At 47.9% G+C, this 27,312-nt stretch overlaps 1 protein-coding gene across 6 annotated transcripts in view; it reads left to right on the forward strand.

Annotated features, from left to right (window-relative positions):
- Nucleotides 1-27,312, forward strand: part of LOC137436479 (uncharacterized) — a 175,056-nt gene that overhangs the window by 105,903 nt on the left and 41,841 nt on the right. For all 6 annotated transcript variants that reach the window (XM_078786464.1, XM_068130307.2, XM_068130305.2 and 3 more), the window contains 3 exons: nt 21,620-22,915; nt 23,158-23,364; nt 26,523-26,801. In XM_078786464.1, coding sequence (XP_078642590.1) covers nt 21,620-22,915; nt 23,158-23,364; nt 26,523-26,801 — 1,782 coding nt within the window. The remainder of the gene's footprint in view (nt 1-21,619; nt 22,916-23,157; nt 23,365-26,522; nt 26,802-27,312) is intronic.

The raw sequence follows: 27,312 nt of genomic DNA on the forward strand, positions 1-27,312 counted from the left end.
CTTTCACAATTCATCATTTGTCTCTCTCTCTCTCTCTCTCTCTCTCTCTCTCTCTCTCTCTCTCTCTCTCTCTCACTCTCTCACTCTCTCACTCTCTCACTCTCTCACTCTCTCACTCTCTCACTCTCTCACTCTCTCACTCTCTCACTCTCTCACTCACTCTCTCTCTCACTCTCTCACTCTCTCACTCTCTCACTCTCTCACTCTCTCTCACTCTCTCTCACTCTCTCTCACTCTCTCTCACTCTCTCTCACTCTCTCTCACTCTCTCACTCTCTCACTCTCTCACTCTCTCACTCTCTCACTCTCTCACTCTCTCACTCTCTCTCATATATATATATATATATATATATATATATATATATATATATATATATACTCCATACATCCACCGAACCATTCGCATTTCCACCCTTTCCAGCCTTCGTTGCTGCTCTGCGTTCATTACCCATGTCTCGCTCCCATAAATCACAACTCTTCTCACACATGCAGCATACACCTTTCCCTTCAGCTTAAACGACACTCCCCTCCTCGTCAGCACGCCACTCGGTTCCCAAACTTCTTCCATGCACATCTCACTCAAGCAACCGTTACCGAGTCTGATCCACTTTCTCCATTCAGCATGTCTCCTCGGTAGCAAAATGTTTTCACACCTTCCAGCTTCACGCCGTCTGCAAGATCCAACTCAACATTTCCTCCATCTACAGCTCCCTCTGTGCACACCTTACACTTGAATGTAGCTGCCACACTGGTTAATGAACCTCTCAGACCACTACATTTTTGATGAACCCACTCAGCGCACATTGTACATTGAATTGAGTTCACTCCGACACCCTTCCTGCACACAGCACATGGCCACTTCCCAGTTCTTTCCACCTCACCACATGCTTTACCACTTGCCATCACCTTCGTCTTTCCGATATTCACCTTCAGACCTTTTGTCTCCATACATTCCTTCCACTTGTTCATCTTCTCCTTCAGTTCATCCATACTTTCTGCAATCAACACCAGATCATCTGCATACAACAACTCCCACGACAAACTCTCCTTCACGTTCCAAGCCAGCACCTCCATCACAGCTACAAGTAGTAGTGGACTTAGTACCGACCCCTGAAGCACTCCCACCTTCACCTCAAACTCATCACTGTTCCCGTCCTTCGTCTTTACAGCTGTGCACGCGCTCTCGTACATTGCCATCACGACTCTGATCAACCATTCCTCCACTCTTAACGTCCTCAATACCATCGCCTTTGTCTCAACCGGGAGGGGTAGGGGGAAGGGGGAGGGAATGGGGGGAGGCAGGCAGGAGTGGCAGGAGTGGCAGGAGTGGCAGGAGTGGCAGGAGAGGCAGGAGTGGCAGGAGAGGAAGGGGGTTCATCACCTTTTCGTTGAATATATACTGGTGAATGTGCCGTTCATCACGTTTCTGAGTTAAGTGTGATGCCGATCAGGAAGAAGAAGAAGAAGCTTTGCTTCCAACTTCATACACTTCCGGAATTGTTTGATTTATTTGTGTTCAAATGTCTGGTGATTGTTTTGTATTTATTTTTACGGATGTATACTTGCATATAACTGTCAGTAATGAAAAAGGCTTCGGCACTATCGAGCGTTTTTAAAAATTATTTTTATTTTTATTTATTTTTTTGGTCGAAAACCTCCCAGGCACTGATGAACGTCTGAAATTTTGACGAAGATCCGTTCAGCCATCTCTGAGAAAAATGGAGACACACACACACACACACACACACACACACACACACACACACACACACACACCTCTCATATTATATCTCTCTATTGCTCTATCTATTATTTCCGGTGTGTACCCTGGTTAGAATAGGTACACCATATCCCTGCGTGTCTTAAGAGGCGATGAAGAGGGTTGGCGTCAGGAAGGGCATCCGGCCATAAAAACATTGCCTCAAAAAGAGAACCATGACAATTACAACTACATATGGGCATGGTACAGCCTGAAGTGGAGATCGGTTTCTGAGGTTTCGGACATGGAATGTAGGGACAATGACAGGGAGATCAGGAGAAGTGGTGGAAGTATTGGTCAGAAGAAGAGTGGACATATGGTGTGTGCAAGAGATGAGATGGAAGGGAAGTGGTGTGAGAATGGTGAAGGGTAGGCAGGGACAGAAATACAAGTTTGTGTGGCAAGGGTGCCCGGAGGGCGTGAATGGTGTTGGTGTCCTGTTTTCTGAGGAGTTTGTAGACATTGTGGTGAGTGTGACTAGAGTGAGTGATAGGTTGATGATGGTGAAAATGATGATTGGAAAGCTCTTGGTGAACGTCATCTCGGGATATGCTCCGCAGGTTGGTCGGAGCGATGAAGAGAAGGACAAGTTCTGTTGTACGATAGAGAAGCTGATGGAAAACGTGAAAGATGAGGAAGTTGTTGTGGTCGGAGGAGACCTAAATGGACATGTGGGAAGTTTTGAGGGAGTTCATGGGGGTTACGGATATGGTGTGAGAAATGGAGAAGGTGAAAGGATTTTGGAGTTTGCTGATGTAGCTGATTTGTTGATTTGTAATACTCAGTTCCAGAAAGAGGATAATAAGCTTGTTACATACACGTCAGGTGGGTCGACGACAACCGTTGACTACCTGATGGTGCGTAGGCGAGATGGGGGGCACCTCCGGGACACAAAGGTGATCCTGGGGGAGGAGGCTGTTTCACAGCACCACTTGGTTGTCTGCGACATGAGGGTGATAGGTGCGAGGAGAGCTTGGCGGGTGAAGTACCAACCGAGAATGAAGGTGTGGAGGTTGAAAGAGGTGACAGTAAGGGAGGCATTAAAAGAGAGGCTGAGTAGGATAGAGGATGATGTGGTTGAGCTTGAAAGTGGTTGGATGTCAATGAAAGATAGTCTGTTGGGAGCTGTTGGTGAGGTATGTGGATGGACAAAAGGACCACCGAGGCACTCGGAAACGTGGTGGGATGATGAAGTTGGAAAGAGGATTGACGAGAAGAGGAAGAAGTTCATGGAGTGGCAGAAGGCGAAGGGTACGGGAGCAGAAAAAGCAGAGCATGAAAGTTATAAGGCAGCCAACAAGGCTGCAAAGAAAGAGGTAGCAAAGGCGCAGGAGGCATGTAGGAAAATGTTCGGAGAACGCTTGGATTCGGAAGAGGGGCAGAGAGCGGTATTCAGGGTTGCAAAGCAGATAGCGAAAGAGAGGTGTGATCTGATGGGGGTGAGTTGCTTGAAGGATGAAATGGGACAAATCGTTGTGGACCCAGATGGAATTAAAGGAAGATGGAAAAGATATATGGAAATGCTGTTGAATACAGATAATGAATGGGATGGCAACATAGAGAGTAACCCAGTTTTAGGACCGGCAGAGAAGATAAATGAGAAGGAAGTTGACGAAGCGATAAAAGCAATGAAGAGGAGAAAAGCGGGAGGGCCAACGGGAGTTGTGGGAGATATATTGAAGGCAGCTGGAAGTTGGGGTGTGAAGAGAATGACACAGATCTGTAATGTGTTAGTGAAAGAAGGCCGCATTTCAGTGGATTGGGAACTGAGTACCCTCGTCCCTCTATACAAGGGGAAAGGTGACCCTCTGGAGTGTGGCTCGCACCGAGCGATAAAGTTTTTGGAGCATGGAATGAAGGTATTGGAAAGGGTGTTGGAGAGGAGGATAAGGAAGAAGGTGAAGATCGACGAAATGCAGTTTGGATTTATGCCAGGAAGAGGAACGACAGATGCGCTCTTTATTGTGAGGCAGTTGCAGGAGAAGTACATGGAGAAGAGGAAGAAGTTGTTTCTTGGATTTGTTGATCTGGAGAAAGCATTCGATAGGGTTCCACGCGAAGTATTGACATGGGCATTGAGGAAGTTAGGAGTGGAGAAATGGTTGATCAGAGTCGTGATGGCAATGTACAAAAGAGCGCGCACAGCTGTAAGGACGAAGGACGGGAACAGTGGTGAGTTTGAGGTGAAGGTGGGAGTGCATCAAGGGTCGGTACTAAGTCCACTACTATTTGTAGCTGTGATGGAGGTGCTGGCTCAGAACGTAAAGGAGTGTTTACCATGGGAGTTGTTGTATGCAGATGATCTGGTGTTGATTGCGGAAAGTATGGATGGACTGAAGGAAAAGATGAACAAGTGGAAGGAATGTATGGAGACTAAAGGTCTGAAGGTGAATATCGGAAAGACGAAGGTGATGGCAAGTGGTAAAGCATGTGGTGAGGTGCAAAGAACTGGGAAGTGGCCATTGTGTGCAGGAAGGGTGTCGGAGTGAACTCCATTCAATGTACAATGTGCGCTGAGTGGGTTCATCAAAAATGTAGTGGTCTGAGAGGGTCGTTAACCAGTGTGGCAGCTACATTCAAATGTAAGGTGTGCACACAGGGAGCTGCAGATGGTTGAAATGTTGAGTTGGGTCTTGGAGACGGTGGGAAGCTGGCAGGTGTGAAAACATTTTGCTACCTCGGAGACATGCTGAATGGAGAAGGTGGATCACTCGGCTACAGTTGCTGGAGTGAGATGTGCATGGAAGAAGTTTCGGGAACTGAGTGGCGTGCTGATGAGGAGGGGAGTGTTGTTGAAGCTGAAGCTGAAGGGAAAGGCGTATGCTGCACGTGTGAAAAGTGTTATGATTGATGGGAGCGAGACATGGGTAATGAACGTAGAGCAGCAACGAAGGTTGGAAAGAGTGGAAATGCGAATGGTTCGGTGTATGTGTGGAGTATCGTTGAGAGAGAGGAAGACAAATGATGAATTGCAAAAGATGATGGGAATAGAACCTGTGATTGATGCTGTGAAGAGGAACAGGTTGAGATGGTTTGGTCATGTGTTGAGGAAGGATGAAAGTGACTGGTTGAGAAGAGTGATGGAAATGAATGTAGAAGGAAGTAGAGAACGGGGAAGACCGAGAAAGACTTGGCTAAAGATGGTGGAAGAAGAAATGCGGGCAAGGGGGTTAACAAGGAGAGATGCAGAAAATAGGGCAAAATGGCGAAGATTGTCATGGGGACCGCAAGGCTGACCCCCGGTCTCGCAGGGAAAATGGCCTTAAAATGCATGTTCTTGTGTTGTTGCTCTATCTATTATTTCTCCGTAACATTATGTAATATTGCTCACTACTAATATCTCTATTGCTTCTCTAGCTTGAGATGAAGGAAGGATATCCTTTTGCAAAGGTTCAGGTCCTCCCACTTGTCCGTGCTGGATTAATCCCACTGATAGGTCGGATCTGCATCCGGACATCCTTGTGAAACACCAAAATCTAATGGGCATGTTCTGGTCACCTATCGAACTTATTGTCCAAGTTTTCTCATAATACATCCACAACCTTTTGTGATATCTTGCTTGCATATCGTCTTTGGTCCTGAAGAATCACTTTAGAAATTCTCGTGTCTGTATCCGGATCCTCCCCAAAATCTAATCAATTTGTCTGTCACACACCCAAACTGTCCACCAACTTTCGTCCGAATTTGTTCATAACTTTCCTAGATATCCTGCCCACAGACAGACAAACAGACAGATGTGTGAAAACATAACCGCCATCCACCCTAGGTGGCGGAGGTAATAACTCAGATATTAATTTTGCTGATCACTTTAAAATATTCTGCTACTTACAGTATTTTTTTTTTTTTTTTTTTTTTTTTTTTTTTTTTTTTTTTTTTTTTTTTTTTTTTTTTTTTTTTTTTTTTTTTTTTTTTTTTTTTTTTTTTTTGTATACAAGGTCGAGGCTCGTGAAAGAGCGAACATTAATCACACAGAAAGACAAACCGACACATAAAACATATAACATAGGGAGCGGTAGACAAGATGGGGAGAGAGGGGGAAGGACACAAACACAACATTTGAGAGCAGGGACCGAGAGACATGGAGACATCGAGAGATCTGAGAGAGGGCGAGGGCTTTGGGGGGGGGGGGGGGCGTGGGAAGGGGGCGGTGGGAGAGGTATAAAACATATGGACACTGCCAGGACTTCCAGGAAAGAAGTTGGAATTTCAAACAAGGTGGATCTGGGGTGAATTAGCGGGGGTAGAAAAGATCAAGGTTTTGGATGGGGGAAGATAAGAGATGGTGGTGAACAGCTGTTTTAAAGACCTGGAGGGAGGAGTGGGATTGAAGGGAGTGAGGGAGTTTGTTCCAGAGGCGGGAGAAAAGAGGAATGAAAGAGTGAAGGTGAGCAGAGAGCCGAGATTTCGGCAGTTTAACCATCAGAGGGTTGCTGGCAGATCTTGTGCGACCTGTAGGAATATTTGGGGGACAGAGCACAGAGAGAGCTGGGGGTGCAAGGCCGGAGAGGAGTCGGTAGAAGACAGAAAGACCACCTACCTGCCTGCGGTGAGTGAGTGAAAGGCCCTCAGAGATAGCTTCATCGTGGGAGATTCCAATAATTCTGAAAGCTTTGGTTTCAACAGCGTGAAGCCGAGCTAGGTGTGAGGCAGGAGCACCGGCCCATAGGGGAGAACAGTATTCCATTGAGCTGCGGATGAAAGCCTTGTATGTGGTGAGGAGCTCAGGTGTGCCGAGGAAGGACTTCGCACGACGGAGGATGCCCAGTCGGCGACTGGCTTTGGAGGCCAGCTTGGAAATGTGGTTTTCCCAAGAAAGATCATGGCAGATAGTGAGACCCAAAATCTTGAGCGACAGAACTTCTTGGAGAGGATTGTTGAGAAAGTAGATGGGAGGGTTGTCCAGTCGATCTTTTCGGAGAGACATAGTAAGAGTGTGAGATTTGTCAGGATTGAAAGACATGTTCCACTTGTTTGACCAGTCTGTGATTTTGTCCAGGTCTTCAGAGAGTGAGGAGGCAGCAGACTGCCGATCTGAGGGAAGAGGAATGGAGCGGCAGAGAGTGGAGTCATCAGCAAAGAGATAGAGAGGATTTTCGAGAGAGTCAGAGAGATCATTGATGAAGACCAGAAAAAGCACGGGGCCCAGAACACTGCCTTGGGGAACTCCAGCCTGAACAGGAAGAGGAGATGAGAGAAACCCATTCAGGGCCACACGTTGACGACGACTAGAGAGGAAGTCCGCCAGCCATGCGTGGAGATTTCCATGGATACCAAAGGAGGAGAGTTTGGTGAGCAGAGCGGGGTGCCAGACCGTGTCGAAGGCACGTGATATGTCGAGGGAGACAGCTCTAATTTCCTGTTTGGCATTGAGGACCTCCATCCATTGTTGAGACAGCAGAAGCAGCATGTCCAGAGTAGAGTGACCTGGTCTGAAACCAAATTGATGATCAGAGATCAAGCCATTGGAGAAGAGGAAAGATTTCATATCCGAAGCAATGATGGATTCCATGACTTTGCTGATAATTGGGAGAAGGCTGATTGGTCTGTAGTTGCTAGGATCTGTTTTTGCACCTTTTTTGTGCAAAGCGGTGATGTTGGCTGATTTCCAAGCAGATGGCAGTTGACCTTGAGCAAAAGAGAGGGTGAAGAGAACAGAGAGAGGGTGAGATAGAGCAGCAGAGCAGGATTTTAGGACCCGTGGGCTGATGCCGTCGGGTCCAGTTGCAGAATCAGAGTCGAGGGTTGACAGAAAGAAAGTCTTTTTTTTGTTTGTGTTTTTTGCTTTTTGTCTGCAACATCGAGGCTCGTGTCAGAGCTAACATTTATCACGAAAAAAAAATGGACTCGCAAAACATATAATAAAGCGAGGGGGAGACAAGGTGGGGAGATGGAGGGAAGCACACAAGTACAACAGCAGAGAACAGGGACATCGGGATATCTGTGGGATGGAGAGGGCTTGGGGGGAGTGGTGGTGGGGGAGGTGGGGGATGTATAAAACACATGGACACTGCTGGAACTTCCAGGAAAGAAGTTGGTATTTCAAAAAAGTGGATCTGGGGTGAATTGATGGGGGTAGAAAAGATCAAGGTTTTGGATGTCTTTACCCCCTTTCAAAATTTTTGTTGGCTTGTGTAGCCTGGAATTTAATTGCATTACATCAGACTTTTTCCACCTTTATTTACAGATCGTAACCCAAACTTCCAAGTGAAAAACAAATTCTACAAATTTCAGAAAATTAATTAACAATACAAAATATAATATTGTCGCGTGACTACCCTTGGTGAACACCGTAGGGTAACACGGATGACCGATTGCGAGACTTTACACTCCCGAGGCGAAAACTCAATGGCGGATTCAAGCTCAACACAAAGTTAAACGCGCGGGAGGCCAGACGCAACGAGCTCCACAGCCTTATCTATTAAAATGAAACACCCAGGAAACTGCGTTCAAATATGTACAGAAAATAATATAAGGATTTATTATTGAAAAGTAATAACAGTGAAAAAAAAACACGCGCCGGTAATACTAATAACTAAATCGGGACGTCCCCACACGACTGATATCAAACACAAAACGAGGGAGATTAATTACGAAAAGAACACGTCACGTCGTTCAAAATGTACGCGGATTCGGGCTTATCTGGTCTTTCGTCGTCTTTGTGGCTGCCGTCCAACACCGCTCCTTTCGGCCCGATCGCACACCTCGCTCCAAGTTCCACGGCCCTCTGCGTCCGCCTCCAAGCGCCACCAGGCCTCGTCGGTCCAACGGCCCACACACACCACGAGCTCCTTTGCTCCAACGGTCCACCGCAGGGCTGCACGAAGCAACCAAAACCAAGTGCCAACTGCCAACTGCAACGAGCTGTGGTCACGAATGTTCAATGAACCGTGTCCTGTGCCAACTGCCACGAACTCTGGTACGGAACTGTAACAACGAACTCTGCGACTCAACTCAACTTCCGACTTGATCGCTCATCGACGTGTGTGTCCGTGTGTCTTGAAATGGCGTCCGACCGTCGCCTATATTGGTGGCCGATGACGTCACATTGGCGCGCTCCTCAGCCAATCATAGCCTCCCAACTCGCCCAGGTCACGCCCTCTGCGGCATGCGACTCCTGACATCTCCCGTCCGTGACCCCGCGGTCCTGGCATAACACGTGCCGGCCAGGTTTGTAGGCCTTTTTGAGGTGTACACGGTGGCGGCCAATTATGGCGGTGTTTTTGACCTGGTTTCCTGCCAATTTAATACGAAGTCCTTGTCAGGGAAAGGGGATTATTTAATGTTGCACTAAGGACCTAACTAATGTTTATGTGGTTTGCAGTGCCATAAAGGACAAAGGTTTGATTACTAGGTGATACTCACAGGGGCGTTACCTTTAATCCCTCACTATTTAACACTCGAACCTCCAGGTAGGTCCACAACCATACATCTTACCCCGACAAACGCCTAGACATCAATAACTTATTACATGTAGAGTCCCTGTCACGACAGCCGAATACCTACCTATTCAGATCTACCTAGCTCTAGATGTTGCATTACCAAATTCATAACACAGCCCCCCCCCCTGGAACCGTAGCTCCTGCAAGGTTCACCGCAGGCGCTACCATTCCAGCCTTAACACTTACTGTCACACACTTAATTAACCTATGAAATAAATCAGGAAGGGCTGTGGGAAGTGAGTCGGACTACCTACCTACACTTCCTTAACATGCTGAACCCCTTAACCATCATGCAAGTATGTACATCTTCTTCGTTGTTCCTGTGGAGGGAGGAAACAACAACACACAACACTAACTTAACCACAAAACTTAACCATCTTTCCAAAACTCAAAACTCTAACCTTTGTACATACCCCGGTCTACAGACCGCGTCCCCCGGTGGATGCCACAAGACTCAACCTTACCTGCGGGGCCATCCCCAATGCATCCCCCTAAATTTCCTCGGGCCCTGTCCAGATGTTACAGGTGAGTGACACGGCTCGGTGGATTTCGCCCACATTCATGCAACACAGACCCCTTAACCACTCATTCTCATTCCATAGGTCATCAAGGCATTGCAAAAATCAACAAAGCACTTATTCCCAATACACCCCCTGCAGGACCATGGCATTGATGTCATTCACGTGTGTGTGCATTCCTCAACTAGGCAGCGGGGAGGTACCGCACAAAAGATGGTGGGGGCGCATCAGGCTGTGGTGCCCGCAGTCCCAAAAACAAGTCAACCGACTTACAAATTCATTGCCCCCCCCCCCCTTTACCTCTTGGCCCCGTGACAGCCCAACAGCCCCTTTCCGCCGTTACCTCGCCGGTGAGGGTCTCCACACACCCCAGGCTCCTTTGCCTCCTGCTTTCGCGCAGCAACACGGGTCACCGGGGGACTTCCTCACCCCGCGGCGCCCAACCAGACCCTCCACCGACGAGCTCCAATTTCCAGTTACCACCGGCTGCCAGGGGTAATTGCCGCAGAGGGGGGCCCGCAGGCATCGCTCCTCAGAGCTTGCTCTGTACCTGCGGACACACACACCTTCCCCACCCATGGTCCCCAAAACACACTTCCTCCCCCGCTGCCATTCAATTCTCCACACAACTCAGCACAATTCAGTACAATTCATAGATGGTGTAAAAGGTGTTACAAGGCTTGCCATGGCCTGCCAATGTGAAATCCCATTCACAGTTCGAATCATTAAATCCTTACACCTTTCCATTAGCACATTTCCAAAAAGCACAATTTATCGCCCCTCATTATCTCCAATAATCATCACTCACTCTCCAGGTTCCACTCTCACGACCACATCAAAACACCTAACCACAATACAAAAACATACGCCACCCACAAGACACTGTGGCTCCCATTCCATCCCCTCACCGGCCATGTCATCACTCTCACCCGCCTCCCAACTCCAAATTACATGTCCCCAATTTCCCAAAGCAAATCCTGAAGCCTGGGACAGTACTCCTCAAAACACTCACCTCAAGTGCAGGTAGTTGCAGGTTGGTCAGGTTCAAGAGTGCCATCCACCACACCTAATTTCCCCCTCACCCTTCCAATCCACTCCGGAGCCTCCCGACCCATGTAGGAGCTCAATCTATCCCCGTGAACTATCTGTGGAAGGGCATGCGGGCCCATCTGAATTTTGAACACCACATCAGTCACCTGCCGAAGCACCACCCCAGGGCCCTTCCAAGGTGAAGTGAGTTTTGGGCACACCCCCTTCCTTCTCCGGGGCCAGTAGAGCCAAACAAGGTCTCCAGGAAGGAAACGAGGTGTGTGAGCCCGAGCGTCATACCGCGTTTTCATCTGCGAAGAAGCCAAGCCAATTTGCTTCCTCGCAAACTCATGAGCCTTTTCCATGCTCGCTTTCAAATTGGTTGCATAGCTCTCCACAGTTGGCTCACCCGGTTCCCCTGGTGACGGTCCCATCAACAAATCTGTGGGGACTCGCATCTCCCTACCGAACATCAACAAGGCGGGGGTGCACCGAGTGGTCGCATGCTGGGTGGTCCGGTATGCCATCAATATAAAGGGAAGGTGCTCGTCCCAATCCTGTTGGTTTTCAGATGTAAAGAGGGCCAATTGTGTCAACAGTGTCCGGTTGAACCTCTCTACCATCCCATCCGATTGAGGCCTCAGGGGAGTCGTCCGGGTCTTATGAATTTGGAGGAGCTCGCACACCGACCGCAGGAGGGCAGATTCAAAGTTCCGGCCCTGGTCAGTGTGTAGCTCCCTTGGGACGCCAAATCGGGAGAAGAATCCCTCAACTAGAACTTGAGCTACCAGCCGGGCTTCCTGGTTGGGCAATGGGTAGGCCTCTGGCCACTTGGTGAAGTAATCCATTGCCACCATAATGTACCGATTCCCTCGGCGGGTGGCTGGCAGGGGCCCCACCACATCTACTGCCACCCGCTCGAGCGGTGCCCCGACATTGTACACCTGGAGCGGGGCCTTGCACGCCCGTGGGGGTCCCTTCTTACCGCGGCAGAGGTCGCAGGATCTCACCCAATTTTGAATCTCTGCCCGAATTCACCCAGTAGAACCTCTGTCGTAATTTGGACAAAGTCTTGGCCACGCCCAAATGTCCCATTGTCCTAGTCCCATGCACGTGCCCCATAACCACTTCCTTCAATTTGTTAGGTACAATTATCAACCAGGAAGCTACATCACCCATTGGTGTCACCCACTTTCTGAACAAATAGCCCTCTTTCAACCCCAACATCTGCCACTGTGCCCAGTAGGCCTTTACCTGGGCTCCGTGTGGAGCAATCTCCTCCCAAGAGGGTCTTTTGTCCTCCTCTAGCCAATGAAAAAGGGGCCCCAAAACGGGATCCTCCCTTTGACTCTCTTGCCAATTCACATCGCCCAATTCCTGTGGGGGTTGTGGCAAAGTTCGCCTGGTCACTCTCGCTGCATATAGGCATGCATCAATTTGGCCCTGCCCAATTGGATCCTTGGCTTCTTGTCTATCACAAAATTTACACTGTGCCTCCCAACAGGGGCGCCGAGAGAGAGCGTCTGCATTGGCATGTGCTTTGCCAGGCCGATGTTGCACAGTGAAATTATACTGCTGCAGCCTCTCAAGCCACCTTGCAATTTGTCCCTCCGGCTCTTTGAACCGAAGGAGCCATTGCAAGGAGGCATGATCCACTCGGATCACAAACTCCCTCCCATAAAGGTAAGGGTGAAAGTGTCCAACTGCAGACAGCAAGGCCAATAGTTCTTTGCGGGTAACGCAATAATTTCGTTCGGGCCTCGAAAGTGCCCGACTGTAATACGCAATAGCCCTCTCGACTCCCTGTTGCATTTGTGACAACACAGCTCCCAATCCCTCCTGGCTCGCATCTGTGTCCAGGATGTAATTGCCATCATCCGTTGGGTATGCCAAAACTGGGGCCTCCACCAGACGTTGTTTTAAGTGACTGAATGCCTCGATGCAGCTCTCTGACCATACAAATTTGGCTCCTTTCTCTGTCAATTTGTGCAAAGGTCTTGCAATTTCCGCGAAATTTGCCACAAATCTCCTGTAGTACGAGCAGAGGCCCAAAAATCCTCGGACCTCCCTTACATTTTTAGGGGCGGGCCACTCTTGTACAGATTTTACCTTTCCTGGGTCAGTGGCCACGCCGCTCTCACTGATCACGTGACCCAGGTAAGTCACTTCCCTCCTGAAAATTTCACACTTGCTCGGATTTAATTTCAACCCGGCACCCCTTAATCTCCCAAATACGTCTGACAAATTTTCGACAGCCTGTTCAAATGTGGGAGCGTGGACCAATACATCATCCAAATAGACGAGGCAAGTCTGCCACGGTAAGCCAATTAAAACACGTTCCATCAGACGCTCAAACGTGGCAGGGGCATTGCACAATCCAAAGGGCATGACGACAAACTGCCAGAGACCCTTTCCTGTGGTGAACGCCGTTTTCTCCCTCGCCTCTTTATCCATTTCCACCTGCCAATAACCGCTCTTTAAATCCAACGTGGAGAACCACGTTGAGCCTGAAACGGCATCGAGGGTGTCATCGATCCTTGGCAGGGGATACGAGTCCTTGAGTGTCACATGATTGAGCTGGCGGTAGTCCACACAGAACCGAGTGGTCCCGTCCTTCTTCTTCACCAGCACAATGGGTGACACCCAAGGACTCACCGAGGGCTCGATAAATCCGGCTCTTTCCATTTTGCTCACCTGTTCCTCTGCCTCCTCCTTCTTAGCGAAAGGGAGCCGCCTCGGCGGTTGGCGAACAGGCCGAGCCTCGCCAGTGCTAATTTTGTGCCTGACGAGACTCGTGCGTCCAACATCCTCGGGGGAGAGAGAAAAAACACCCAAGTTCTTACCAACCAAATTGTGCAACGTCTCTACCTGCTCCGATGTTAGGCCCTCTTCAGAGCGTGTCATCATGTCCCGCACTCCCTCTGACCAATCACATTTCCCCAAATTTTGCCCTCCTTCCGGCTGTACTGGCAAGCATGTGGATCCACCTCCTCCGGTGACCTCTACTACACTACTGCATTTGGCTACGATGGCTCCGCCCCTTATAGTGCGGGGGCTGTCGGACAAGTTGAGCAGCCTGACTGCCAGCATAGGCCCACGGGTGTCTATGAGGGTGCGACCCACCATTAATTCCTCCGTCCCCTGCGAGGACCACGACTCCACTAGCCCCAGCTGGCCAATGGGTTGAGCACCTGCTGCTAACTCTGCCATCACGACTCTCTCGGACCTGGGAGGCACGGTCACAGTGCGCGGCACCTCCAGCCACGTCCCCTGCACCTCCTCGTCATCCCCCAGTCCCATTAACTGCAGCCTCTCGGTGCCCAACCACATATGACCACGCCCAAGGTCTAATTGGCAGTCATGTTCCACCAGGAAACTCAGTCCCAACAGACACTGATCGCACACCCCCGCCACCCACACAACCACGCTGACCTCCAGGCCACCCAACTCCATCCTCACCACTCCGCGTCCCAATATTGGTGCCGTTGCCCCCGTAGCCAGTTGAAGGCTGTGTCCTTCTACCCTATCAATTTTGTCCCAGCCTCCAACACTCTGGTCCAGCACACCCGGATTGATAATGGTGTCACTGGCTCCAGTGTCCACCACAGCCTCACAAAATTCTCCCTCAATTTTGCATCTAACCCTTAGATTACCCGTGCCAATTTGTCCGCAATTCACTACTTCCACCAAAGGAGGGCGCTTCTCCACACACTTGCCAGCCGAGCATGGCCCCGTATGCTCGGCTCGTTCTAGTTTCCCGCACACTCTACCTCTATTGGCCCAGGCGGAGGTGGTGGTCCTCTGTCTGGCATCTGTGGACCTACTGGGGGCCCCCTCCTTTCTGGACTGCGAAGCCTGTCAGGAGGTGGGGGCCCATATGGTTGCCGACAATTCCTCTGACTGTGCCCTCTTCTCCCACATCTAAAACAAGTCCCCAAGAACGGACCCCTCTGGTAGCCAGGTGGAGCCCCCCTTTCTCCCGGCCCAGCCCGATAAAAATCAGGCCGTCCTGATGGCCAACCTGGACCACCCTGTCGTGACTCGCTCCCTGCAATTTGTCCCCCCATCAAATTTGTCAGCTGGCGGCTGATTCCCCTTAACATTCGCCCGATGTCATCCTCTGGCTTTTCCCGATCCCGCACCTCGGTCTGCCGTACCGTCACAGGTGCCCTCTCCGATGCGCGGTTCGACCTTCTCAAAAAGGTCAGTCTCGCCGCGCATTCCGCTGCCCGGTGCACCGTGGGTGGGTCCTGTAACTCCACCAACGTCCGGACCTCAGGATCAGGGAGAGCCGCCATAAATTTTTCTATCGCCAGCTTGTCCCACGCCTGTGCTGGTAGGTCCCTGTATGCTATCCTCACAGACTGGTATATATCCTGGGCCAGCTCCTGCAACGTCTCATTAGGCTTTTGCCTGCGATGCAGCAGCTGTGCCCTGACCAGGTCGCACCTTGCGCCTGTCCCGTACCTGTTATTTAAGGCCTCACAAATGGCCTTGCTGGTCAATATTCCCTCTGGGACTACGTTCAACACGTCGGCGGCTGACCCACGCAGTGTCGCCACCAGATTCCCCATGCGCTCCCGCTCTCCCCAACCATTGAGCTGAGACACGCACTCAAATTGTGTCAGGAAAGCCTCGAGGCTCCCTGATCCGTCAAAATGTACGAGGGGGATTGTTTTTCCAGAGACTCTATTCCCCGATTCCTCTCTGTCCAAATCCAGTCCGGGGCCAAAACACCCCCCCAACTGGGTATTCCGTTTCGGAGCCTCTGGTGTCCAAATGTGGCTCGTGGTGAGGGTCTCCTGGGTCACCTTAATCTGGTCCTGAAGATGTTTAACCGACCTACTCACCTCTTCCTTCAGGCTCTCTTGAACCCGACCAACCTCCTGCTTGATGGTATTGTCCCAGATCTCCAGTCGCTCCTGCATAAAATCACTCACCCTTTCATTATCCATTAGTGGCCCCCACAGGCCTTTCTCAATTAACCCTTGCTCCTGCTCTTTTATGCGGGTTTCCAACCCCCTCACCTCCTCGGCCAATTTGCCCCCTTGTCGGTTGAGCAGTCCCCATTCCTCACTCTGCTGTAGCATTCTGGCATCCACCCGGCCCCGATAGCCTTCCAGGTCTCCATTTGCTTTATCAATTCGAGCATTTGTGGCACCAATCTGACCCTCCAACTTTTCCCCCATTTGGACAGCCTGCGTCACGCCCTCTTCTATTTTCGACATTAATTCCTCCCGTTTCAATTCAATTTCCACCCCTATGGCTTTTTCCATCTCCCCCATTTGAGTTTCTACTTTACCCTCAAATTTCCCCAGTCTGTCCGTAATTTGGTTTTGCACTCTCCCTTCTATGCCATCAATTCGTTCCCCCAGCTGCTGTGCCATTTCCCCAATTTTTCCTTCCATACTGTTTTCTAACCCCTCTAACCCATTTTTCACTCCCTCTATCTGATTCTCCTGGGCAGCCATTCTATTTTCTACCCCCATTAACCCATTTTTCACCTCTTTTATCCCGTTGTCTAACCCCTCAAAATTATTGTCTAACTTCCCGATTTTCTTGTCTAACTCCTCAAAATTATTGTCTAACTTCTCGATTTTCTTGTCTAACTCCTCAAAATTATTGTCTAACTTCTCACCAGTACCCCTCGCTTCGTCCCTCATTATCCCCATTTGGCCCTCTAATCGCTCACCCTGAGCATCCATCCGGTTCCCCAATCGCTCACTCTGAGCCCTCATGTCTCCCCGAATTTCTGCAAGGTTTCGCTCACCCTCGGCCCTCTGAGCATTTATTAAATTTACTATGGTCTGGAGATCTATCGGGGCCGTCCCACCGGCGGGGAAAGTTCCAACGCTATCCTCCTTATCCCCCATTTCCGGCTCACTCCCGACGCTGACGGAGGCCTCGCTGCGCACCTCCATTTCGTCGACCTCCGACATCCGCCTTTCGGAAGGTTGTTTCCCGCGCGCGTATTTATTTTAATACCAAAAACACAATTTAAATTTGACGAAGACGCGATATCGCGCTCCGTATGCCCAATTGATTATTAAATTTCTCCGCCTCGCCTATACAAATTTTGCGTTCGAACGTCGGACGCAATGTACGCCCGACCGTGTCGATGTCTCGCCGCGGACAAAAAAATTTGTCCGACGGGTTCAAATCCCACTCCTGACACCACTTGTCGCGTGACTACCCTTGGTGAACACCGTAGGGTAACACGGATGACCGATTGCGAGACTTTACACTCCCGAGGCGAAAACTCAATGGCGGATTCAAGCTCAACACAAAGTTAAACGCGCGGGAGGCCAGACGCAACGAGCTCCACAGCCTTATCTATTAAAATGAAACACCCAGGAAACTGCGTTCAAATATGTACAGAAAATAATATAAGGATTTATTATTGAAAAGTAATAACAGTGAAAAAAAAACACGCGCCGGTAATACTAATAACTAAATCGGGACGTCCCCACACGACTGATATCAAACACAAAACGAGGGAGATTAATTACGAAAAGAACACGTCACGTCGTTCAAAATGTACGCGGATTCGGGCTTATCTGGTCTTTCGTCGTCTTTGTGGCTGCCGTCCAACACCGCTCCTTTCGGCCCGATCGCACACCTCGCTCCAAGTTCCACGGCCCTCTGCGTCCGCCTCCAAGCGCCACCAGGCCTCGTCGGTCCAACGGCCCACACACACCACGAGCTCCTTTGCTCCAACGGTCCACCGCAGGGCTGCACGAAGCAACCAAAACCAAGTGCCAACTGCCAACTGCAACGAGCTGTGGTCACGAATGTTCAATGAACCGTGTCCTGTGCCAACTGCCACGAACTCTGGTACGGAACTGTAACAACGAACTCTGCGACTCAACTCAACTTCCGACTTGATCGCTCATCGACGTGTGTGTCCGTGTGTCTTGAAATGGCGTCCGACCGTCGCCTATATTGGTGGCCGATGACGTCACATTGGCGCGCTCCTCAGCCAATCATAGCCTCCCAACTCGCCCAGGTCACGCCCTCTGCGGCATGCGACTCCTGACATCTCCCGTCCGTGACCCCGCGGTCCTGGCATAACACGTGCCGGCCAGGTTTGTAGGCCTTTTTGAGGTGTACACGGTGGCGGCCAATTATGGCGGTGTTTTTGACCTGGTTTCCTGCCAATTTAATACGAAGTCCTTGTCAGGGAAAGGGGATTATTTAATGTTGCACTAAGGACCTAACTAATGTTTATGTGGTTTGCAGTGCCATAAAGGACAAAGGTTTGATTACTAGGTGATACTCACAGGGGCGTTACCTTTAATCCCTCACTATTTAACACTCGAACCTCCAGGTAGGTCCACAACCATACATCTTACCCCGACAAACGCCTAGACATCAATAACTTATTACATGTAGAGTCCCTGTCACGACAGCCGAATACCTACCTATTCAGATCTACCTAGCTCTAGATGTTGCATTACCAAATTCATAACAATATCTTCATTGGATAAGTTTCCACCCACCTGAGTTAATACTTGGTGGAAGCACCTTTGACAGAAATTACAGCTGTGAGTCTGTTGGGATAGGTCTCCACCAATTTTGCACACCTTGATTGGGCAATATTTGCCCATTCTTCTGTACAAAACTGTTCAAGCTCAGTCAAGTTAACGACTCCTCTCTGGCCGAGCTTCCCCTGCTCTGTCTGTGCTCTGTCCCCCAAATATTCCTGCAGGACACACAAGATCTGCCAGCAACCCTCTTCTGGTGAAACTGCCAAAATCAAGACTCTCTGCTCACCTTCACTCTTTCATTCTTCTTTTCTCCCGCTTCTGGAACGAACTCCCACACTCTCTTCAATCCCACTCCTCCCTCCAGGTTTTCAAAACAGCTTTTCATCACCATCTCTTACCTTCCCCCATCCAAAACCTTGATCTTTTCTACCCCTGTTGAAACACCCCAAATCCACCTTTTTCAATCTCCAACTTCTTTCCTGGAATTCCTAGTCGTGTTCATTTGCTTTATACCGTGTACCCCTTCCCTCCCCACCCCCAACTCCCGCCCACCCCCCTCCCCCAACGGCCCCCTCTCTTCCACAGATCTACCGATGTCCCTCTTCTCTACTGTTGTTGTGCTTGTATGCTTTCCTCTCTCCCCCTCTTGTCCCCCACTCCCTTTATTAGTCCCCTACCGGTGTACACCGGAGGGGACTATAGGTTTGCACGCTGTCCCTCCGTCCGTCAGTCCGTCACGCATAGAACAGCTTTCCGGACTTTTTTTCTAAACGCTTAATGCTAATGATTTCAACCTTGGCACATGGTTTTCTCATGATAAGTTACAGATCAAGTTCGAACTTCACGACGTTTCGATCATTTTTGACAAAGTTATGGCACTTTGAACTTTGGGAATTCTGATAATTCTGATGATCCTTAACTCAGTGCCATTTTAAGTTTTAATTTCTTTTAAAAAAGATTTTCTCTACAATAATAGGACCAATTGAGATCAAATTTTCACCATATGAGGGACTGTCTGTAGAATATTTTAATGGTAATTATGACGTCACAGGTCACGTGGTTCGGCCGCCATATTGTTTTTCGTGAAAACACGAAAACCCCTTTTTCTCCAACGGCTGAACAGATCGAGGCCAAACTTTGCAGGCATAATTGCATACCCATGATGAACAAAAAAGTCAGCGAGCATGACATCATGCGTCACATGGTTTCAGAGTTATGACGTTTTTAAGCATGAACCTTTAAAACCGAGCTCCCTCATTTTTGATCCAATCAAGGGGAAACTTCACAGATCTGTTCAGCATGTCAATCTACTAAAATGTCCTTTTGGAATTTGCGATAGGGCACGTGGTTTGTCAGATATCGTTAATTAAACGAAAATATTTTTTAAAAATGGATATCTCTTGTTTATTCTAGAGTTCTCCTCAAGCCGCACCGCCCGCCCTCAGCCTCGTCTCGCGAACATCAACAGCGCGACACAGCGCGCGCTTTCCGGAGGGGCAGAGCCAAGCCGAGCAACATGTATATACACATCGATCATTGATCGTGAACTGGAAAATATAATAAATTACTGATATTTAGCGACTCGAAAGGTTCTTTATCAACAACGTATTTTCTCGTGCTTCTGCTGACCTGTCTGCAAGGTGTATAAATCGAAGTCCCGAGTGCGAATCACAGGTGAGTCTGTCCTGAGGTAATTAGCGATTGGGAATGATTCAGAACCTGTGGGTAAATAACCCTTGGTAATTTCCCCAGCAGTTTTCCGGACGACAGACTGCCGGTAGGGGACATGTATTACAGCGCAATACTCAGAATGCTTGTTTATTGTATGTTCTGTAGGTCCATGCATGTTCTCGTGTGTAATGTGTTATCTCTTACACAAGCCTCGACTCTGTATACAAAAAAATAAATTAAAAAAAGTTGTGTGGGGAGCGTTGATGGACAGCAATCTTCAAGACAAGCCACAGATTTTCGATTGGATTTAGGTTGGGGCTCTGACTGGGCAACTCAAGGACATTCATATTTTTGTTCCTTAGCCACTCCAGTGTAGCTTTGGCTGTGTGCTTTGGGTCGTTGTCATGCTGAAAGGTGAACTTCTGTCCCAATTTCAGCTTTCTTGCAGAGGGCAGCAGATGTTCCTCTAGGATTTTTCTGTATTTTGCTCCATCCATTTCCCCTTCAATCCTAACAAGTGCCCCAGTCCCTGCTGATGAGAAACATCCCCATAACATGATGCTGTCACAACCATGCTTCACAGTTGGGATGGTGTTCTTTGGGCGATAGGCAACTTTGGTTTGCGCCAATCATAACATTTTGCATTTAGGCCAAAAGGTTCTATCTTGGTTTCACCAGACCACGAAACGTTTTGCCACATGGTTTCAGAATCTCCAGAGTGGTTTTTTGAATACTTGAAATGGGACTCAAGGTGGTCTTTTTTGACTAATGGCTTCCTTCTTGCCACTCTACTATACAGGCCAGACTTGTGGAGTGCTTGGGATATTGTTGTCAAATGCTCACAGTGAACAAACAGTCTTTGCCATAAAGGCCTGTAGCTCTTTCAAAGTTACCATTGACCTCTTGGTGGCCTCGGAGATCGGTCTCCTCCTTGCTTGGTCATCCAGTTTGGAGGGACGGCCTGATCTAGGCAGGGTCTTGGGGGTATCCAACCACCTTCCACTTCTTAATGATTGTCTTGACTGTGCTCCAAGAGATATTCAATGGCTTTGAAATATTTTTTGTACCCATCCCCTGATCTGTGCCTTTCCACAACTTTATCCCAGAGGTCTTTTGATGGCTCCTTGGTGCTTATGGTTAAGTCTTTGCTGTGAAATGCACTACCCAGCTAAGGAAACTTACAGGAGCAGCTGATTTTATTCTGAAATAATCAATCACTACATTTTAACACAGGTGGAGGCCAATTAACTTGGTGTGTGATTTTGAAGGTGATTGGTTACACCTGAGCTAATTTACAATATTCCTATTCCAAGGGGTTGGACACTTATCCAACCAAGATATTCTAGTTTTGTATTTTAAATGAATTTTCTGAAATTTATAGAATTTGTTTTTCACTCGGAAGTTGTGGGTTACGATGTGCAAATAAAGGTGGAAAAAGTCTGATTTAATGCAATTTATTTAATTCCAGGCTATAAGGCAACTAAAGTTGAAAAATTTGAAAGGGGATACAGACTTTATATAGACATTGTATTTGACCAAGACTTCATTGGTGTCCTATTTTGGATACAATCCTCTTTTTTCCAGTAAAGTTGAATTGAGATTTTCTTTTCCCCTTTAAACATGTTTTAAAAATCAATTTATTACCTAATTCAAAGCCTTCTATAATTTTCACAATATTGGGTGCATTTTGTATCCCATCCCTTGTTGTGTGATACAGTGTGCAACCTCGGCTGTTATGACTGTTCAGAAGAGTCTGCCACTTCAAATCCCAACAGTAAATGGTGGCTCAGCAATATTTGCCTCACCAGCAGTCACTGCAACGACTCCCCAACAGGCTGGTCAGTCTAATGTTCGTACAACATTTGTGGCACCTTCCTCTCAGGCTGCAGTTGGAACATCGACTCCAGTTACAGTTCAACGTGGACAAACCCACATACAGCCAAAGCCCAAGCTTGTCCATATCAGCCCCAAGAGGCACCCAGCATCTATTTCATCTACTTCTTCTACATCCCCAGTTTCTGTGACCTCTTCAGCAGTGCAGGCAGCATCCGTGGCAGCCAAAATCCAGAAAGAAGCGGTTGTGCCACAGCAGGTTCAGCAACAAGTCCTTCCATTGCAACAGCAGCAGCAAGCAGCTGCCTTTTTGCAAGGAAAGTCTGGGCAAGGGGTTGTACTAAATGCCCAAACGGCGCAAGCAACACAAGCTCTCAGGCAACCTTTCAGTTTGCAAATTGTGAATCAGCCAGGCAGCATTGTGATCCAGCCACCAGGTGGAGCTGCACAGGGCCAGTTCTTGCTGCCTGCATCAGGAACAGGCCAGGCCCTGGGAAATGGGCCAATCTTTAATGCTCAAGCTGCAGCACAGATTTTAGCGGGTCAAGGGGCCGTTGGACAGTTTCTGGCTGGATCAGCTGCCATCTCTGGTCAGTTAGTGGCAACAAGCCAGGGTATGATACCAGCTGCAGGTGGCCTTATTGGTGGCCCTATTCTCACTACAAGCCAAGGCCCTGCCCAGTTACTGGCTGGTCCCATCCAGCTACACCCAGGTCAGGTCACCTTTCAACTGCCTCCGCAACCTACCGGCCAAGCTGGGCCTCAACAAGCCGTAATGGCAACACCTGGTGTTTCAGGATCTCTTGCAGTTCTTGGCTGTGCTGCTACAACTCCTCAAGCTGCAGTGGCTGCTGTTGCAACACCGACATTACAAGTTGCCACAGTTTGCACTGCAAATGGCATTCAGCCCCCAACTGTTGCTGCAGAGACAGTTGCGATGCTTCCTACTGGCACTTCACAGCAGCAGCAGGCCGCGGCTACTGTCGTAACTGGGGTGCCGTCGTCTTGCACTCCACAACAAACCTCACCAGCAACGCCGAGCCCAGTACCCACACAAACAGGTGGCCGCTTGACCCCAGCAGGCGTGACGACACCTTCACATGGGGCGGGTGTGACAAATCAAAGTGGACAGCCCTGCCTCACGCCAAGCCCTGATCCCACACAGCTGCGCTATGACCAGGCATGTTTCTGGAGTCGGGGTAGAATTGAAGGGTTTAGCCGTTTAGGGAAGGGTGGCAGGATTTAATGAAAGGTTGAATTTTACCCAGTGCTCTGCTTTATTACATTTCTTCAAGGGAATTGTTGTTGGCATGACATTAATAATCCATCAAATAAATATTTATATAAAATTTTAAGTGAGGTTTTCCCAAGTGCATACAATTTGCTACCTGTGACTCCTCTTGTCATGGATGCATCCCTCAGAATGAGCAGAAGCAACAGCAGCTATACCAGCAAGTGCTGAAGCTGCAACAACAGAAGGGTCTTGCTTCAACTACCCTTGGAGCTCCCTCTCAGGTCCCAGCAGCAAGTATTATCGCTGCACCAGTCATTGTGGGTGCAACAATGTCTCAACCAACTGCACAAGCAGTGACCCACACACAGTTCCAATCAATGCTGTCTACAACACTGGTACATTTGCCATTTAAATCATGGAGTTCACATTGTGGTCGTCATGGCTTACAGTAAATGAATAATGAAAACAAATTATGAATGTCAGCATCTACTTTATATTTATGCTTCCGTTGCTGTAGGCCCCGGAGGCATTCTTTGTACAAGTTTTCCATCATGACGTGCATGATGATTTTGTTACCATGATAACTTGTGAACCATTAAACGGCGTTTTACCAAACTTGGTATAAAGGTGTATTATGACGCAAGGGGGAACTCTCAAACCTGTCTCCCTCCTCCAAATCCTGGTGGTGTCTGGTCAAATCAGTTTCTGGTGTTTGTTTCCCTTCCATCCCCTCCCTTACCTCAAACGGCGACACAGCTGACACCGCACGTGAAAAAGCCGAATGCCTCAACTCTGTGTTTGCCTCAAAATCTTGTGTCCCGAACGCATCTCTCTCTGTACCCACCTTACCCAGTCAAACCCAGCTGCTCCTGGACTCTGTGTCCTTCTCGCCTGACAAGGTGGAGAAGTTTCTGTCGAACCTCAACTCAATTCTGCAACTGGACCAGACGGCATCAGCCCACGGGTCCTAAAATCATGTTCTGCTGCTCTATCTCACCCTCTCTCTGTTCTCTTCTCCCTCTCTTTTGCTCAAGGTCATCTGCCATAAGCTTGGAAATCAGCCAACATCACCGCTTTGCACAAAAAAGATGCTAAAACAGATCGTTGCAACTACAGACCAATCAGCCTGCCTCCAATCATCAGCAAGGTCATGGAATCAATCATTGCTTCTGGCATCAAATCCTTCCTCTTCTCTAATGGCTTGATCTCAGATCATCAATTTCGATTCAGACCAGGTCATTCTACTCTGGACATGCTGCTTCTGCTGTCTCAACAATGGATGGAGGTCTTTAAAACAGCTGTTCCCCACCATCTTATCTTCCCCCATCCAAAACCCTGATATTTTCTACCCCCGTTAATTCACCCCAGATCCACTTTCTTGAAATACCGACTTCTTTCCTGGAAGTCCGAGCAGTGTCCATGTGTTGTATACCTCTCCCACTCCCCCCCCCCCCTCTTCCCGTGCCTCCTCCCCCCCCAAGCCCTCTCCCTCCCACAGATTTCCCGATGTCCCTTTTGTCTAATGTTGTACTTGTGTGCTTCACTCTCTCTTCCCATCTTGTCTCCTGCTCCCTTTATTATATGTTGTATGTGTCGGTTTTTTGTTTTTTTTTGTGATTAATGTTAGCTCTTACACGAGCCTCGATCTTGTATACAAAAAAAAAGAAGAAAAAAGAAAGAACTTATTAAATTTTGGGGCTGGAGGTTTTGAGGAGGCATATTATGTTTTTGGTGTGTCCGTTGGTGCGTCTTTGCATGATTTTGTTACCGTGATAATTTGAGAAATGCTCGAGACGTTTTTTAAATTTTTACAAAATTTGCTACAAAGGTGCATTATGACACAAGGATGAACTGATTGTATTTTATGGTCAAAGGTCATTTGACTCAGTTGAAAGTGGCAGATTTTCGTTACCGTGATAACTTGTGAACCACTGAAAGGATTTTGACAAAACTCTGCATAACTATGGACTGCAATGTGAGGATGAACTGATTAAATGTTGGGTTCAAAACGTCAAAGGCCAAAGCTCAAGTGCCCTTTGAAAATAATTTTTCAGACCATAACTCGAGTTGTAAGCATCTTGTGTTCTCTTTTCTACATTTGTCTTTTCTCTCTCTTGGGACCCTTACTTTTTCATGTGACCTTTAGTTGAGATCGAACGAAACGGTGGGTTGACATCTAACAGGTGGAGGCATATCCATTGATCCATTTACGTCAAAGTCTACTTCATAGTTTGTACTTTTTTTGTGATGCAGTATATTATATATATACACAAAGAATTAAGTTAAGCACCCCCCCCGTTTTTTTACAACCTCGCACATTACAAGTTTGTTGTCGTCAAAACAGTGTAATATACCCATGATATTGCTATATTTTCTGGAGAAGTGATATTATGGTCACATAAAAACATAACAATCATGCCGTTTTCAATATTTTATTCTGAATAATTTAAGGTGAAATTTTTTGGGAATTTTAGGCATATTTTCACCTCAATTTAAGTATGGAGCTATAGGTCCATCACGGACAGTGTGGATGACGTTTATGTTTTCTAACGTACAGTCATTGTTCTGAGAAGACCTCTAGCGATCTTTGCGTCAATAACGTGTGTAGGACCCACGTGATCGGATCACTGACTCAACCCTACGTCTCATAGACCCTGTAAGCCGTCGTATGCGTTGCTGTGGCAGGTTGAACCCCCTCGAGCACGTTTGGGACATGTTGGGACGACAAATTGCGAAGATGGTCCCTCCAATAGCCAATCTGGATGAATTGGAACGTGCATTACATCGGGAATGGAACAACCTGCCACAGCAACGCATACGACGGCTTACAGGGTCTATGAGACGTAGGGTTGAGTCAGTGATCCGATCACGTGGGTCCTACACACGTTATTGACGCAAAGATCGCTAGAGGTCTTCTCAGAACAATGACTGTACGTTAGAAAACATAAACGTCATCCACACTGTCCGTGATGGACCTATAGCTCCATACTTAAATTGAGGTGAAAATATGCCTAAAATTCCCAAAAAATTTCACCTTAAATTATTCAGAATAAAATATTGAAAACGGCATGATTGTTATGTTTTTATGTGACCATAATATCACTTCTCCAGAAAATATAGCAATATCATGGGTATATTACACTGTTTTGACGACAACAAACTTGTAATGTGCGAGGTTGTAAAAAAACGGGGGGGGTGCTTAACTTAATTCTTTGTGTATATATAAATAAAAAATTGCTTTGTGACAATTATATGCTATGGAGTATATTGCATGTCTCTTTGCTTTAAAATTTAACCTTTTTTTGCTTTTACTTTTTAATTTGAAGTTATTTATGGGTTTACAAAATTCTAATAATTATTAAAAGCTGAAATATCAAATTGTGCTGTCGTCCTCACTCGTGTGTTTTTGATTTGTCACTTTTTCAGTCATGGCTTGGCCTGCAGACCTTGATGGGACAATTAATTATTGAAGGGAGGTTACAATGTATGCTGTGAGTGTATTTTCACCTGTGGTCTTGAGTTCTGTCTTTTTAATCCAATATTTGCATTACAGGTTCAGTCAACTCCTATTGGTCCTCCCATGGGTCTCACCACACATACACCCATGCCCGGAGCACAAACAACTACAGTAGTAGTAACAGGAGCTGGGCAACCCACAGTTCCAACGTGCCCTATGGCATCTGCACAGGCTCCACCACAGGCCATGGTGCAGCTGCGGCTCACTACTGAGCAGCAACATCGGCTACAGAACCTGATATTGCAGCATCGTGCTCTCTGTGCTCTTCCCAACCCTACACCCCAACACCGCTTGTTTCTACAGACGATACAGCAGGTATTCTCCATGAAGCAGTGTCATAACTTTTATAACTAGAAAGAGAAATGAGAGATTTCAGCCCCGAGCCAGGTCTTGTTTTGTGTTGTGTATTTTGTGTGGCAAATAAATGAAAGGATGTACTAAATGAAAAGTCATTGATTGCAAATGGAAGGACAAAATGGTCTCGTTGTAAAGGTCAAAGGTCTGAAAAGTTTAAGGTCCAAAGGTGTAAACGTGTAAATGGGTCGATAGGGTCTTAAAAGGTCGAGGGGGGGGGGGAGGGGCTAAAGGGTGTAACTTGAGGTCTCAAGGTTGGAATTGTCCAAAGTCTTTTTTTTAATTTTTTTATTTTTAATGTCTAAAAAGGGTCAGTAGGTCAAAAGGCTATTAAAAGGTTAAAGGTGTGAAGGTTTAAATGGTAGAAAGAAGTCCAAGGTGTCTTAGGGTTCTGAAGGGTCCGTAGGGTCATAGGAGTCTAAAGGGTTTACAGGTTTTGAGTGTCTAAGGGTTCTGGGAGTTTTAAGGGTTG

Source organism: Myxine glutinosa, chromosome 11 (assembly GCF_964187855.1).
Source record: "Myxine glutinosa chromosome 11, kmMyxGlut1.1, whole genome shotgun sequence".
Taxonomy (NCBI): domain Eukaryota; kingdom Metazoa; phylum Chordata; class Myxini; order Myxiniformes; family Myxinidae; genus Myxine; species Myxine glutinosa.